The sequence below is a fragment of the Palaemon carinicauda genome, chromosome 42 (assembly GCF_036898095.1).
Source record: "Palaemon carinicauda isolate YSFRI2023 chromosome 42, ASM3689809v2, whole genome shotgun sequence".
NCBI lineage: Eukaryota > Metazoa > Arthropoda > Malacostraca > Decapoda > Palaemonidae > Palaemon > Palaemon carinicauda.
The window spans coordinates 27,665,698-27,680,697 of NC_090766.1; the positions used below are offsets into that span (position 1 = coordinate 27,665,698).

Consider the following 15,000-nt stretch of genomic DNA (forward strand, 5'->3'; position numbering starts at 1 on the left):
AAAGACAACGGTTATTCGAGGCTGGTGCCACAGTTACCTAAATGACTTCGTTTCATTATGATCCTCCTGTGTGTATTCCAAAATTATCTTTAAAACAAACAAAAAAAGTTATTCAAGGTCAAAGTTGGGGGAGAATATAAATAATAGTTCGAGGAGAGTTGGAAAATTGCAAATAGAATAGCACAAGATTAACATAAAATTTCTAATGTAAAGTTGTAATACAAGTAATTTGAGTAGAATGTAATACTATAACTCTGCACTATAAGCGTGAATTAGTAAGCGTTCATGACACATTAAAATACGACACGTAGAGCGTTTTTTTTACGATACAACACTAAAAATACACTGCACATGACGTTAATTCATCATACAACTCTTAAAATACACTGCACATTTCGTTAATCCATCATATAACTCTAAAAATACACTACGCATGACGTTAATTCCTCATACAACACTAATAATACACTGCATATGGCGTTTTAAAAATAATAAAATTCACCACACGTCATCCCCGACTCCGGAAAGGTTCGATTTGAAATGAAGAAGCCAGTGCATTTTTTGAAGATGGAGTAATGGCCCGAGGCGCCGGCCACATAAGTGACTGGCCTGAGGCATTTTATACGCGTCACAGTCTAGGAGAAGATTCTCTTTCAATGGACAAAATGAAAAACTGTCGAATCAAATTGAAAGTTTTCCCTGTCAATCTTTTTGTTTGGATTCTTTTCCCATTAAAAACAGCATGAGTATACGGTTACAACCTTTATTTCTCCAATAACAGACAAACTTAAAAACTCTTGAATCAAATTAAAATAATAATTATCAGCGTATTTTTCTTTCGTTTCTTCTTTTCCTTTTAAAACTAGTATGTCTATATACGGTTATAACCTCAATACCTCCTTCAAGAGAACCTTAAAATTATTATAATTATCAGCCTTTTTTTTTTTTTTTTTTTTTTTTTTTTTTACAAATCTCCCCTTTCCCTTTAAAAAGGCACCACTATACGATTCTAAGTACTTTTAACATTCATTATGGAAGTGAAGATGAGGGTATTAGCCCTTGCTATCAACCACAGTCGACTAATTAAACAGTAATTCTCTATTTTAAGCATCAGGATTTTTCAGTTAGTGGGACCCAACCATGGAATCGATCCCAGGTATTCCCGCTAAAGAGTTTTAATCTCCCACTTAAAGGTTGAAAGGCTTACTATAGTCATCTCATGAATGGAAAATGCAAGGAACAATGACAATGCCCTAGAGATTGATCACACATACATATGATCGGCGCCCAAGCTCCACTCCACCCAAGCTAAGACCAAGGAGGGCCAGGCAATGCCTGCTGATGACTAAGCAGGTTGAGGTATAGGCTCCCCAAAACATCCCATCCTTAGCTCCCAAGGATGGTGAGATTGCAGACACTACAAGAAACTATCTAGCTTGAGCAAGACTCGAACCCCAGTCCGGCAGATCACCAGGCATGGACGTTTCCAACAAGCCAGCACAACCTATTGATCTGATCTTTAAATAATACGAAGAGGATGCGAGCACAAATTCGTATTGCCCTTAGCAACGTGTTATATAACGCGGTATTTATCAGAAAACTAGTGGAGCAGTCAGGGTTATACTACAAGGTCAGCACCAGTCCATTAGATAAGGTGATGAGTTTCTATAAACAATTATTGATATACACAATTCATGCTAATAATACACCTATGGTATCGAAGATAGCCAAGACCATACAATATCAAACATAAAAATATAATAAAAAGAATAAATAAATTGCATAATAAGAACATTTAGTTGTCTCAAACGTAAAAAAACGATATTCTCCATCAGTGCTGCCAACTTTAAACATTGTTTGAAGAGCCATTTTTAAGGACATTCAACATCAGTGCTGCCAACTATTCACATTGTCTAAAGAGACAAATCTGTTTAATAAAAACATTTTAATCGACCAAAAAGTAACAAAATTTGTTTAAGGATAATAACCTTCAGTGCTGCCAACTTTCCACAATGTGTGAGGAGACAAATCTGTATAATAAGAACATTTTAGTTGGCAACATTGCTCCTCATGATAATTATTTGTGATTTATCCCGAAGTGGTTCGAACGGCTAAGCTGTCTGTTATCACGATAAATAGATAAAAATAAGTCCATCAAAATATTACAGTTCTGTTGTTGTCAACAGAAAATCTCTCTTCGGTTACGACATCAAAATTTCACGAATGGTGTGAAAATCTACATAAAACCTATTATAAACATGGTAAAAACAAGGCAATAATTATATATCTACCAAGTATATAATAAAATAAATAGAATACTTGAAGCACTCCAATTATCCAAACCAGTAGAAATTGTGTATCGACGGTCTACTTTTAAAATAATATAATAATAAAAATAGTAACACTGACATAAACTCGGTGGCTTATCTTACAAAAGAAGTGTGCAAGATAAGAGTTGAAAAAAAAAAAATAAAAAGACCAATTGGGACAACTACTGGATTTCCCTCCATGAACATTTTGCGGGGATTCAATATACATAACAAAAGAACTGAGTGCAAACCTCCAACACGGCAGCTAATTTCTCTAAACCAGCTTGCCTTTCCCATAGTCAATTTCGACCATAAGCGTATTTGAAGTCTGTGCGACAACCTTGTGCAAACTTGGGGTTAAGGTTAATTCGGTCGATCTTTAGCTCAACTTTGACCTTGACCTTTGACCTAGGACCTTCAGAACAGTATCCCTTCCATGTCTCAACGTAACAATTAATCCCTGAAAGTTTCACTACTCTGAGTAAAAGTGTGCCCAGGGAGTTGTTGACAAACAAACGGGTGAAAATATAACATCCTCCCAACTTCGTTGGCGGAGGTAACAATTTCTTTTCCCCCTGTGACAACCTGGTATTTATAAAAGTCACTAAATAAGGAAGAACATTTCTTACCGCCTGGGAGTTCTCTGACCATCGGTATTGTAACACTCACCTGCAAAGAGAAATAAGGATTCAGTTTGAGAATTTACATAAGGGATTTTCATATAATTTGGTCTACAATGGATTCACGTGTGTAATATTCTATAAAAACATACAAATATTAAACTATCAATGCGTTCGTTTTAAAAAAAACTGTATAAAGAATATATCACTAAACTCATTGGAATCAAGATAAAAGTAATATGAAGAGATATGTTATAAATGTTCAATTACTCTCATAATACAAAATATACATTCGATTATTTACCTCTTGACTCTTTGCCTGTATTGGTAAAACAAAATACTGAAATTTACTCTCTTAATTTAGTAGCTAACGCATGCACGCACGCACGCACGCACGCACGCTCTCTCTCTCTCTCTCTCTCTCTCTCTCTCTCTCTCTCTCTCTCTCTCTCTCTCTCTCTCTCTCTCTATATATATATATATATATATATATATATATATATAGAAAGTGTGTGTGTGAGTGTATGTCTACATACATATATGCTAATAGCATCCTGCTTTCCCAACTAGGGTTGTAGCTTAGCGAGTAATAATTATATATATATATATATATATATATATATATATATATATATATATATATATATATATAATATAATACATATATATATGTATATATATTATACACTATTCCACGTGATACTCAAAATCGATTCAAATTCCTCCAATAAAAAGTAAAATAATCTGTGAAATCCTTTTTCGTAATCCTAACATCCATCAATACTAATCGCCCATTAAAATAAAGAATTACCTTTCGACATTTTCGAAATTCAACGGCCCATTGAGCGTCGTATTTCAGGTAACAGCTCCCCTTTAAAAACATGGACAGTAGTCGCTGTGGTGGCCGATGTGGTAACATCCCTGACTGGTGAACGCCAGACTGGGGTTCGATTCCACTTAAATTAGTTTCTTTGGTCGCTGGAACCTCGCCATCCTTTGAGTTAAGGATGGGAGTTTTGGGGCACCCTATAGGTCTATCTACTATGTCATCAGTAGCCATTACCTGGCCGTCCTTTGTCCTAGCTTGAGTGGAGAGGGGGCTTGGGCACTGATCATATGTATATATATGGTCAGTCTCTAGGGCATTGCCCTGCTCGATAGGGCAATGTTACTGTCCCTTGCCTCTGCCATTCTTGAGTGCTCTTTAAACCTTCAAATTGACATTTAAAACTATGGCACAATACATATTCCCCGAAAGGAAGGCTGTGACTTTTAACTGCCATTTTTTTTTCTGAGAATTCTGTTTTGTGTTTAAACCTGACACTTCATTATATGGTGAGTTTAGGTGGGAATTTTACTTCTCAGAAGGGGAATAAGATAGTTCGTTATTTTGGTGTGATATTAAATGGGATTCCAAGATATCCTCTTAGAGAAGCAGGACGCTCAAAGGAGTGAGAAGTGTTAGAAATCATCTGAAACTTAAAACCTGCCATTCATGAGCGGCCTTTAAACCTCCTTAACGACACCCAGGTGGCGATAGAGATCACTTAAATATAGGATGATCCCTTGTTCGTAAACAAGTGTATCTGTATACCTGTGTATCACCAGGGTGTTGTGTTCGGTGCGGCATGAAAACAATATTAAAAATACTTCCCAAGGTCGATGGTGTTGTTAACCACATTTCCTGGAATACTGGAAATGGGAATGCAAAACATGTTTTTTTTTTTTTTATTAAATTGAACTAGATTTTCTAATTATTTTTTGTTTGGGGTGTTTCCAAAATCTAAGATGAAAAAATAATTCCCGGGAATAGTATAAATAGAAGCACAGCATTTTTTTTTAAACTTGAACTAGATTTTCCATGTTTTTGGCGTTTCCAAAACCTAAGATGAAAATTTCATTTCCTGGAATACTGGAAATTGATTGCAAAATATGTTTATTATTAACTTGAACTAGATTTATCATGATTATGATCTATTTTTTTTTGGGGGGGTTCCAAAATCTAAGATGAAAGTATCTTCTGGAATACTGGAAATGGGAATGAAAAACAAGTTTTTTATTAACTTGAACTAGATTTCCAAAGTTTTTTAGCGTTTCCAAAATCCAAGATGAAAATATCATTTCCTGGAATAATATATATAGAAGCATAACATGTATTTTCTTAGAATTTGGACTACATTTTGTTTTTGTTTTTTGTTTCCAAAATCTAAGATGAAAACAAATTCCCGGAATACTGTACATAGAATGCATAACTTTTTTTTTTTTTTCATTTTTAACTTGAATTGGATTTTCTATAATGTTTTTCTTGGCGTCTCCAAAATCTAAGATAAAAAAAAATTCCTGGAATACTGCAAATAGAATGCAAAACATGTTTTGTTTAATTACGAACTTGATTTCCATCTATGTTTCTGTTGGCGTTTGCAAAATCTAGTATGATAAATAAAATTCCTAGAATACTGTAAATAAAATGCAAAATGTTTTTTTTATGAACGTTAACTATATTTTTTACAAGTTTTTCTTGTCTTTTACAGAACCTTGGAAAAAAAAAAGCATTAAGCATCGGAATTAAAAACCTCTAAGAAAAAAATGAAAACAAATAAAATCATGCAATTTCAAATAACAACCAAATAAATTTATAGCAAGTCACAAAATGGACCACTTAAATAAAAGCAGCATTCGACTAAAAATGAAACCACTAATTGGCTGGTATTAAATGTAACCCGATGTCTGTCTCCAGTACAGCAGCAGCCAGTACGCATACCATAGTCAATTGACCTTGGCCATTAGCTGTAACCCGAACGCCGGCTCTGTAACCAATGAAAAGTTTCAACTTACACATGACGTTTGCCTCAGAGGTTCAGGGAAGTAGCTAGAATCTGAGGTCTAAGTTTTAAGGTTCTACCCTTCTCTGTAACTAGAATCCGAGGTCCTACAAAGTTTGTACCCTTCTCTGAAGTCCTACGAAGTTTACATCCTTCTCTGGGGTCCCACTAGCCATCCAAAACACTAGATACTAACCCACTCAGGAGGAAACTGAAGACTGTTTTCTAAGTGATTCGATAATGTGGATTTGACAATGAGCAATATGCGGTGTGAAATGCTGAATGCCTTGGAATGTATACGATAAAATAAATGCCAAGGGCATAAAGAGAGCATGGTTCCCTTGCAGTATATGGTCAAACAAACCGTCCTTAAAGTAAAGTCAAGTAAAGTACGAAGTTTGTACCCTTGTCTGTGGTCCTACAAAGGTTGTACCCTTCTATGAGGTCCTTCGGAGTTTGTGTACTCTTCTCTGAGGTCCTAAAAAGTTTGTGTACCCTTCTCTTTTTATCTAGAAAGTTTGTGTACCCGTCTCTGAGGTCCTTCGAAGTTTGTGTACCCTTCTCTAAGGTCCTACGAAGTTGTACCCTTCTCTTAAGTCCTAGAAAATTTCTGTACCTTTCTCTGAGGTCCTACGAAGTATGTGTACCCTTCTCTTAGGCCCTAGAAAGTTTGTGTACCCTTTTCTGAGGTCCTTCGAAGTTTGTGTACCCTTTTCTGAGGTCCTTCGAAGTTGGCGTACCCTTCTCCGAGGTCCTTCGAAGTTGGCGTACCCTTCTCCGAGGTCCTTCGAAGTTGGCGTACCCTTCTCCGAGGTCCTTCGAAGTTGGCGTACCCTTCTCCGAGGTCCTTCGAAGTTGGCGTACCCTTCTCCGAGGTCCTTCGAAGTTGGCGTACCCTTCTCCGAGGTCCTTCGAAGTTGGCGTACCCTTCTCCGAGGTCCTAGGAAGTTGGCGTACCCTTCTCCGAGGTCCTAGGAAGTTGGCGTACCCTTCTCCGAGGTCCTAGGAAGTTGGCGTACCCTTCTCCGAGGTCCTAGGAAGTTGGCGTACCCTTCTCCGAGGTCCTAGAAAGTTGGCGTACCCTTCTCCGAGGTCCTAGGAAGTTGGCGTACCCTTCTCCGAGGTCCTAGAAAGTTGGCGTACCCTTCTCCGAGGTCCTAGGAAGTTGGCGTACCCTTCTCCGAGGTCCTAGAAAGTTGGCGTACCCTTCTCCGAGGTCCTAGGAAGTTGGCGTACCCTTCTCCGAGGTCCTAGAAAGTTGGCGTACCCTTCTCCGAGGTCCTACGAAGTTGGCGTACCCTTCTCTGAGGTCCTACGAAGTCTGTGTACCTTTCTCTTTGGTCCTAGAAAGTTTGTGTACCATTCTCTTAGGTCCTAGAAAGTTTGTGTACCCTTGTCTGAGGTCCTACGAAGTTTGTACCTTCTCTGAGGTCCTGTGAAGCTTGTCTACACTTCTTTGAGGTCATGTGAAGCTTGTGTACACTTCTTTGAGGTCCTACAAAGTTTGTACCCTTCAAGTTTGTACCCTTCAAGTTTGTACCCTTCTCTGAGGTCACACTAAGGTCCTGTGAAGTTTGAATCCTTTAAAGCTTAAGGTTTAAGGGTCACTCATGAATGGCAGGGGCAAGGGACAGCGACATTGCCCTAGACACTGACCATATATACATATGATCAGCGCCCAAGCCACCTCTCCACCCCAGCTAGTATCAAGGAGGGCCAGGCAATAGCTACAGGTGACTCAGTATATAGACCTATAGGCTCCCCCAAAACCCCCTATCCTTAGCTCATAAGGATGATAAGGTTGCAGCGACCAAAGAAACTAACGAGTTTGAGCGGGACTCGAACCGCAGTCTGGCGTTCATTAGTCATGGACGTTATCACATCGGCCACCACACTTCTTCACTCGTCTCTCCTCTCCTCTGAGGCCTCTCCCCCAATCGTTTCTCTTCGAAATAACCAACTGCTGACTGAAGATCCCACATTTGAAGTCACATGCCTCGTCTCTCCTTCGGGTAGAAGAGAGGGACAAGATGAAGAGAAACGAGGGAAGAAAAAAGAAGAGGAGAAATAAGATTATGATCTAATTGAGATGAAGTGGTGCAGGAGAGGATGTGGGTGAAGAGATGTGGAAAGAAGAGAAGCTTAAGAAAGCTAAGAGCTAGCTATGAGAGAGAGAGAGAGAGAGAGAGAGAGAGAGAGAGAGAGAGAGAGAGAGAGAGAGAGAGAGAGGATGGGATAATACGTGACAAGGAGACATTTCAGCTATAACATAGGAAGAGAAAACAAATAACTGAAGAAGGCGAGGTAAGGAAGGGGGGATGGAGACAAACAAACAGAGTAAAGATACAAACAGACAAACATACAGGATAATATAACATGAAATACTTACCTTTTAACAAGCTTCGAATAACAGCAGCTTTGAAAAGAATTCGTCTGAGTTACGTGATAATAAGAAAAGAAACATTCGTTCAAGAGAAACATTGACGGCATCTCGACTTCTTCAGACTATTAAACCGTTGGCGCCTCCCGGGGCTCTTTAGTCTTAGACACGGTGGCTCGATGCCTGATCCCGCCTCGAAGGGCGTCTACTCTCCTTCGAATGGGCGCCTACCTCACAACTCCTACCCTCTTCCTACCCACACGGCGCCACTCAACGTCTATCAATTAAATATGGGATCAATTCGAGACAGCATTTCGAAGAGAAATGGAGAGATGATAGATGATAACAATAGTGATCATATATATATATATATATATATATATATATATATATATATACACACATATAAAATCATGACCAGCAAAGTTATACTAGTCAGGGACACCTATACTAGATTGATTTGCTGTGAGCGATAAAACCAAAATCTCCCACCATCGCCAATCCACACTGGCCAGCGTGGTGGTGGAAACTGGTCAAACCCCAGACATGAATTAGGACATGTCTGAGGCCTTTGTCCCGCAGTAGACTAGAAATGTCTATTTGTTGTTGTTGTTGTTGAATATACTGTACTGTATACATCAACCCTTTTTCTCCATTCCTTTCACACGACCAAACCATCTTAAAACACCATGATATATTTCAGCGACATATGTTTAAATGTACTAAAAATGTACTTAAGCTAGAACATATACACATGACCTGGGACCATCCCCTTCTCAACACTTGTAAGAACCCGGAGGAACAAGGAAGTGGCACTCAACATTTCCTACCCCAACCATCCTTGCTCACATGGACAGCAGCCATCAAGCTAAGAATTTATCAAAAATCTGCAGCTGAAAAGCAATAACAAATCAACTGTAGAGTTTACAATAACAATAATTAACAGGAAAACACTGCAATGAATACAGTTGGACACTGGAATTACTGGCACACGTCGCTCTGAGAAAGGGCACCCAGTCACAGTCTGACTGTGCAACAATTTCTGTGTAGCCACACCCATCATCTCTGTGGTGGCCAATACCGTAACGTCCCTGACTGGTGAACACCAGGCTGGGGTACGAGTCCCGCTCAAACTCTTTAGTTCCTTTGATCGTTGCAACCTCACTATCCTTGTGAAGCTAAGGATGGAGGGTTTGGGGGATCCTTTAGGTCTATCTTCCGAGTCATTATCAGCCATCGCCTGGCCCTACTTGGTCCTAGGTTGGGTGGGAGGAGGCTTGGGCGCTGATCCTGTGTATATATGATTAATCTATAGGGCATTGTCCGCTTGATAGGGCAATGTCACTGTTCCTTGCCTCTGCCATTCATGACTGGCCTTTAGACCTTTAATCTGTTTGGTTACGAACCACGCAGTATGAGTGTGACCGGGTGCAGTTCTTTTGAGCAAGGTGTGCCATGAATTCCTGTGCCCAACTGTACCGAAACATTGTCCAAATTGTTCTTATTCCGTTATTGGAATGAATTACCATCAAAAGGAGGTAACATAATACTAGTAACACTTGAATCAGAATTCTTATGCAGAGCCAAAACAGGCAGACTCCTTACGAGCTGTTCTGACGGATTTATAGTACAGATTGGCGCAATACAGAGCCCTGTGACGTCAAAAGACAATAACAGTAAACCTTATCAAAATAGGTTACTAACTAGATATTCCTAGAATGTGTACATGTATTCTAGATGTGAAGATCTAGATGAAAAAATGAAAGAAACTTTACAGGGATTAATAAATTGTAGGAAAAAATTGAAAATACGAAATGTATTCCAGTAAAGAAAAGAAATATAGAAAAAAATGAAAATAACTAGTATGAACTTTGATAAGAAGAAACAAACTAAAATATAATCTTAAAAAGAGGGAATACATAACTAGAACAAATTAAGATAAGTAATAAATAAATGTGTAATACAAACTATGAATCGGCAATTTACAGGGGTAGATAATCATTGAAAATAATGGAACACAGTCCAGTAAGGAAAAGAAACAAAGAAGTAAAACAAACTAAAAAAAAGGCATAACTAAATCAATCTAAGATAATTAATGTGGGATAAATGTACAAAACAAACTATGACTCAACACTTACGTCAGCCCATAAAAAAAAATAACGTTTGCACCAAGTTTGAACTCTCTAGTTCCAAAGAGTTAACTGACTAATTGGGCAGTCAGATCATTCCACTTCCCGATTAGAGCCGGAATAAAGCTGAAGAATACAGTGTAGTATTGAGCCTTATGAAAAAGGTAAAACAGTTAAATTTAACTGTACATAAAGTATCGTGCATAACGGGTGGTATAGTCTGGAAAGATCTGACAAAACAGAACTAGAAAAGCACCGAGTGGAGATCTCCGCCACGGCAGCTTATTTTTCGAAACCAGCTTGCCTTTCCCGGAATCAATTTAAACCGTAGGCGTATTTGAAGTCAGTGTGACAACCATGTGCGAACTAGGGTTAAGATGAGGGTTAATTCGGTCTATCTTTCGCTCGACCTTGACCTTTGTGACAACCATGTACGAACTTGGGGTTAAGATGAGGGTTAATTCGGTCTATCTTTCGCTCGACCTTGACCTTTGTGACAACCATGTACGAACTTGGGGTTAAGATGAGGGTTAATTCGGTCTATCTTTCGCTCGACCTTGACCTTTGTGACAACCATGTACGAACTTGGGGTTAAGATGAGGGTTAATTCGGTCTATCTTTCGCTCGACCTTGACCTTTGTGACAACCATGTACGAACTTGGGGTTAAGATGAGGGTTAATTCGGTCTATCTTTCGCTCGACCTTGACCTTTGTGACAACCATGTACGAACTTGGGGTTAAGATGAGGGTTAATTCGGTCTATCTTTCGCTCGACCTTGACCTTGACCTTTCCTCGAGAACTTTCAAATTGAATCACTTCCACGTCTCAACAAAATTAATCCCTGAAAGTATCACCACTGAGTAAAAGTGTGGCCAGGAAGTTGTTCACAAACAAATAAACAGACAAACAACGGGGAAAACATAACCTCTCCCATTTCGTTGGCGGAGGTAACTATAGTCGATTCTTTTCAGTGAGGCAGATTTGCACCGACTCAAAGGGGTGCCCTTTTAGCTGGGAAAAGTTTCCTGATCGCTGATTGGTAGGACAAGATAATTCTAACCAATTAGATAGCAGGAAACTTTTCCGAGCTAAAAGGGCACCGCTGCGAGTCAGTGCAAATGCGCCTCATTAAAAAAAATTGAGTATAGAACAGGCACTCGGTAGAGAACATACCATCCCCTTTATCATGTTGTACATAACCAGATAGGCAATTGAATTATGTACAATTAGGCACTATTTTCTTACAAATTGGATAAAAATTGATCACGATATAGCAAAAAGACGGGTTTTAACATTGTTACCTTGTCCTTGACTTTTGACCCAATAACTCCCAAAAAAACTAACCAAGTTGTCCTTTGATCATAGCCATTCATCCCACCAAATTTCATGAGATTCGGTCAAAAAGTTTTTGAGTTATGCGAATAACAAACAAACAATCATGCAAAAAAATAAATACACGTACGCCTGACAAAACATAACCTTCGCAATGCAGATGGAGAAGGTAATCAACTGTAAATTATGCATAACGGATGGTATAGTCTGGGAAGATCTGAATGCTATGAGCAGTACTAGACAATTCTTACACAGCATACTCAATGAGCTCATTGAACAACGGTACCAGAAATTAATATCCAGATCAGGCAAACACAATCCGACAAAACTATTTTTGTCAAACAATTCTATGCCGCCCAAAAGACTATACCATAAGCTTCCACTGAACATCAGAAAGACTCAAGATATTAAGGATTTCAAGGGGAAACTAAAGACTTTGCTTTTCAAGTTCTTTGAAAGTGTGGATTTGACAATAAAAGAGCAATATGCAGTGTGAAATGCTGAATGAACTGGAATGTATGCGATAAAATGATTGTGAAGGTCCTGTAGAGAGTAGGGTTCCCCAGCTGTATAAGAACAGAAAAGCGGCCCTTAAAAGAGTTCCCTGCTGAAGAGAAAAATCCTAAAAATCATGACAATAAAATATACCCTTGATACACCAATTTCATGTGCAATCTAAGAGGCAGATAGATCATATTTATATTTCAAAGTGAGTTTGATATTAAGAGCGACACAGGGTTTTAAATCAACCGTTGTATAGAAAAAAAATATCAAGAAGAAAAGCACCCAGAGTTCAGACCTCTGCCACAGCAGCTTATTTCTAAAGGTTAAGGTTAACTCGGTCGACACTTTACTTAAAACTTGACCTTCGACCTAGGACTTTCAAAATTGAATCACTTCCACGTCTCAACAGAGCAATTAATTCCTAAAAGTTTCATTATACTTTGAGTAAAACTGTAGACAGGAAGTTGTTCACTCAAAAACAAACAGACAAACAACTGCAAAAACATAACCTTCTCCCAACTTAGTTGGCGGAAGTAAAAAAGTCTGGGTGGAAAGGATTCAGAGTCCTAGACCTGATATCTAAATATATAAAACTACTCTACACGACCCGTCAAAAATGATAGCTAAATATTTAGACAAACACACACACGTACAGAGATTCTACCCCTAACACAAGCTGGTTCCGCAATTTGTGGGAGTGTGTGGTTTCGGAGTTTACTTCTCAGGTACCCCTTTCTTGAGGGTATGACTATTCTCTGTACGCCCTGAGCCTAACAGGAAATAATATATATATGTGTATATGTATATATATACATACACATATATATATACATACATATACATACATATATATATATATATATATATATATATATATATATATATATATATATACACACATATATATATACATATATATATATACACACATATATATACACATATACATACATACATATACATAAAATATATATATATATATATATATATATATATATATTTATATGTATATACATATATATATATATACATACACACATGTATGTGTATATATATATATATATATATATATATATATATATATATATATATATATAAACCAAGACACTTGCTCTTTATTATATAGGGGAAATAACTCATTTTCTATTATTCCACGAACCCACTTGAAAGCCAAACCCAAACTAAGAAAGCCAAGCCAAGTAACAAAATTGTTAAATAACCTAACCAAACACGGCCATAAATCAAACGACCACCCCACCACCATCAATCAAACACTGTCATACAAATGCATACACCGTAACGAAACACCTACCGGCCCAGCCTCAATCCAAGGCCTCAATCCTACCTTGATAACCTCAGCCAAGGTCACAGAGCATCCGTACAAGTTTTACTGCTGTCCTCCTTTTCTTTGGCTTCTGATGCCGATGGGTCAGTGCACCTTTCGTCAAGGTCGTCATAATTGCAAAGCAATTTGTATACAAAAATTGTCGCACTCTTATATTTGTAATGCAATTTTTTATACTGAAAAAAAAAAATGCAATTTTTACACTAAGAGCGCACTCCTACACTGTAATGCCATTTGTAAACTCGTATGAGCACATTCCTACAATGTAAAGCAATTTTTACACTCATGTGGGCGCATTCCTACACTGTAAAGCAATTTGTATACAATACTGAAATTGTGGCATTCCAACACTGCAAAGCAATTTGTATATCGAAATTAGAGCATTTCTACTATGTGAAATAATTTTTACACTAAAATTGTCGCATACCTACATAAATATCAATCGCACTCATACACTGCATTGTAATTTGTACACTGAAATTGTGGCATTCCTACACTGTAAAGCATTTCGTACACCGAAAGATACGATGGAACCTTATTTAAACGTTGATACTGACAGCCCTTTCAAAGTGGATATACTTTAACGTAGAGAAAGGGTTTGGATATAGCAAGGATCAGCAAAGCTGTACTAATAAGAGCCACCCATACAGACGGGAATCTCCCACCATCACCAATTCGTACTGGCTAGCGTTGTAATGAAATGTCAATCTGAGATCTTTATCCTGCTATGGACAAGAATCGACTGCATTTGTATTTTGTTATTGTTCCTGAGATAACGTGCCTTCTTTTTGAAGGACTTTGCTTTGGCTTTGGGGTAGACCGTAATCCCGATCGGGTGCCCTGCCTGACATCGCTTAGACCCCGGTAGAGTAAGGCCATGTGTTGTACCAGTCACCAGCGTCCTTCCTCCCAGCAGCGAGGCGTCCTGGCGCAGTTAGGTCGACAGTTTGAGACATGTGAGGTGTCATATGTTTTTAAAAAGTCTTGGACCTTTCGCTACCAAGTACCAGGTTCGATTCCGAGTGAGGTGGAACGCTTTAGGCTTATATCTTATATTCCCACAAACCATAGATTGACCACGACAATGAATTACATATCTGATATTAAATCTGATGTGGTTTACGTAACCTCGCCCTTAATAGGATCACGGAGAATCCAAAGTCCTTCACCTAGTTAGCTCGAGAACTCGTTGTGGTAACAAAGTAGTACCTAAAACCCCACCACAATCAATTGCTATTCAATTCTTATTGTAATAACTGATAATAATAAACCACAACGGGAATACTAATAGTAGTAATCGATATATGGATACGCGACACATCGTGTATACTAGCATAGGATGTATTGGTTACTACTATTATTATTTCCGTTGTGGTTTATTATTATCATTATTCCAATAAGAATTGAATAACAATTGATATACTGTATATATATACATATATATATATATATATATATATAATATATATATAATATATATACAGTATATATATATAAATATATATATATATATGTATATATGTATATATATATATATATATATATAAATAAATATATA

The 15,000-nt window shown here is 37.9% G+C and overlaps 1 protein-coding gene across 4 annotated transcripts in view; it reads right to left on the reverse strand.

The window, feature by feature from the left end:
- The window catches only part of LOC137632979 (ras-specific guanine nucleotide-releasing factor RalGPS1-like), a 331,074-nt gene that overhangs the window by 252,295 nt on the left and 63,779 nt on the right, over positions 1–15,000 (reverse strand). For 3 of the 4 annotated variants that reach the window (XM_068365124.1, XM_068365127.1, XM_068365125.1), the window contains exon 3: positions 2,939–2,978. The exons of the other annotated variant lie outside the window; for it this stretch is intronic. In XM_068365124.1, coding sequence (XP_068221225.1) covers positions 2,939–2,978 — 40 coding nt within the window. The remainder of the gene's footprint in view (positions 1–2,938; positions 2,979–15,000) is intronic. 4 annotated transcript variants of the gene reach the window in all.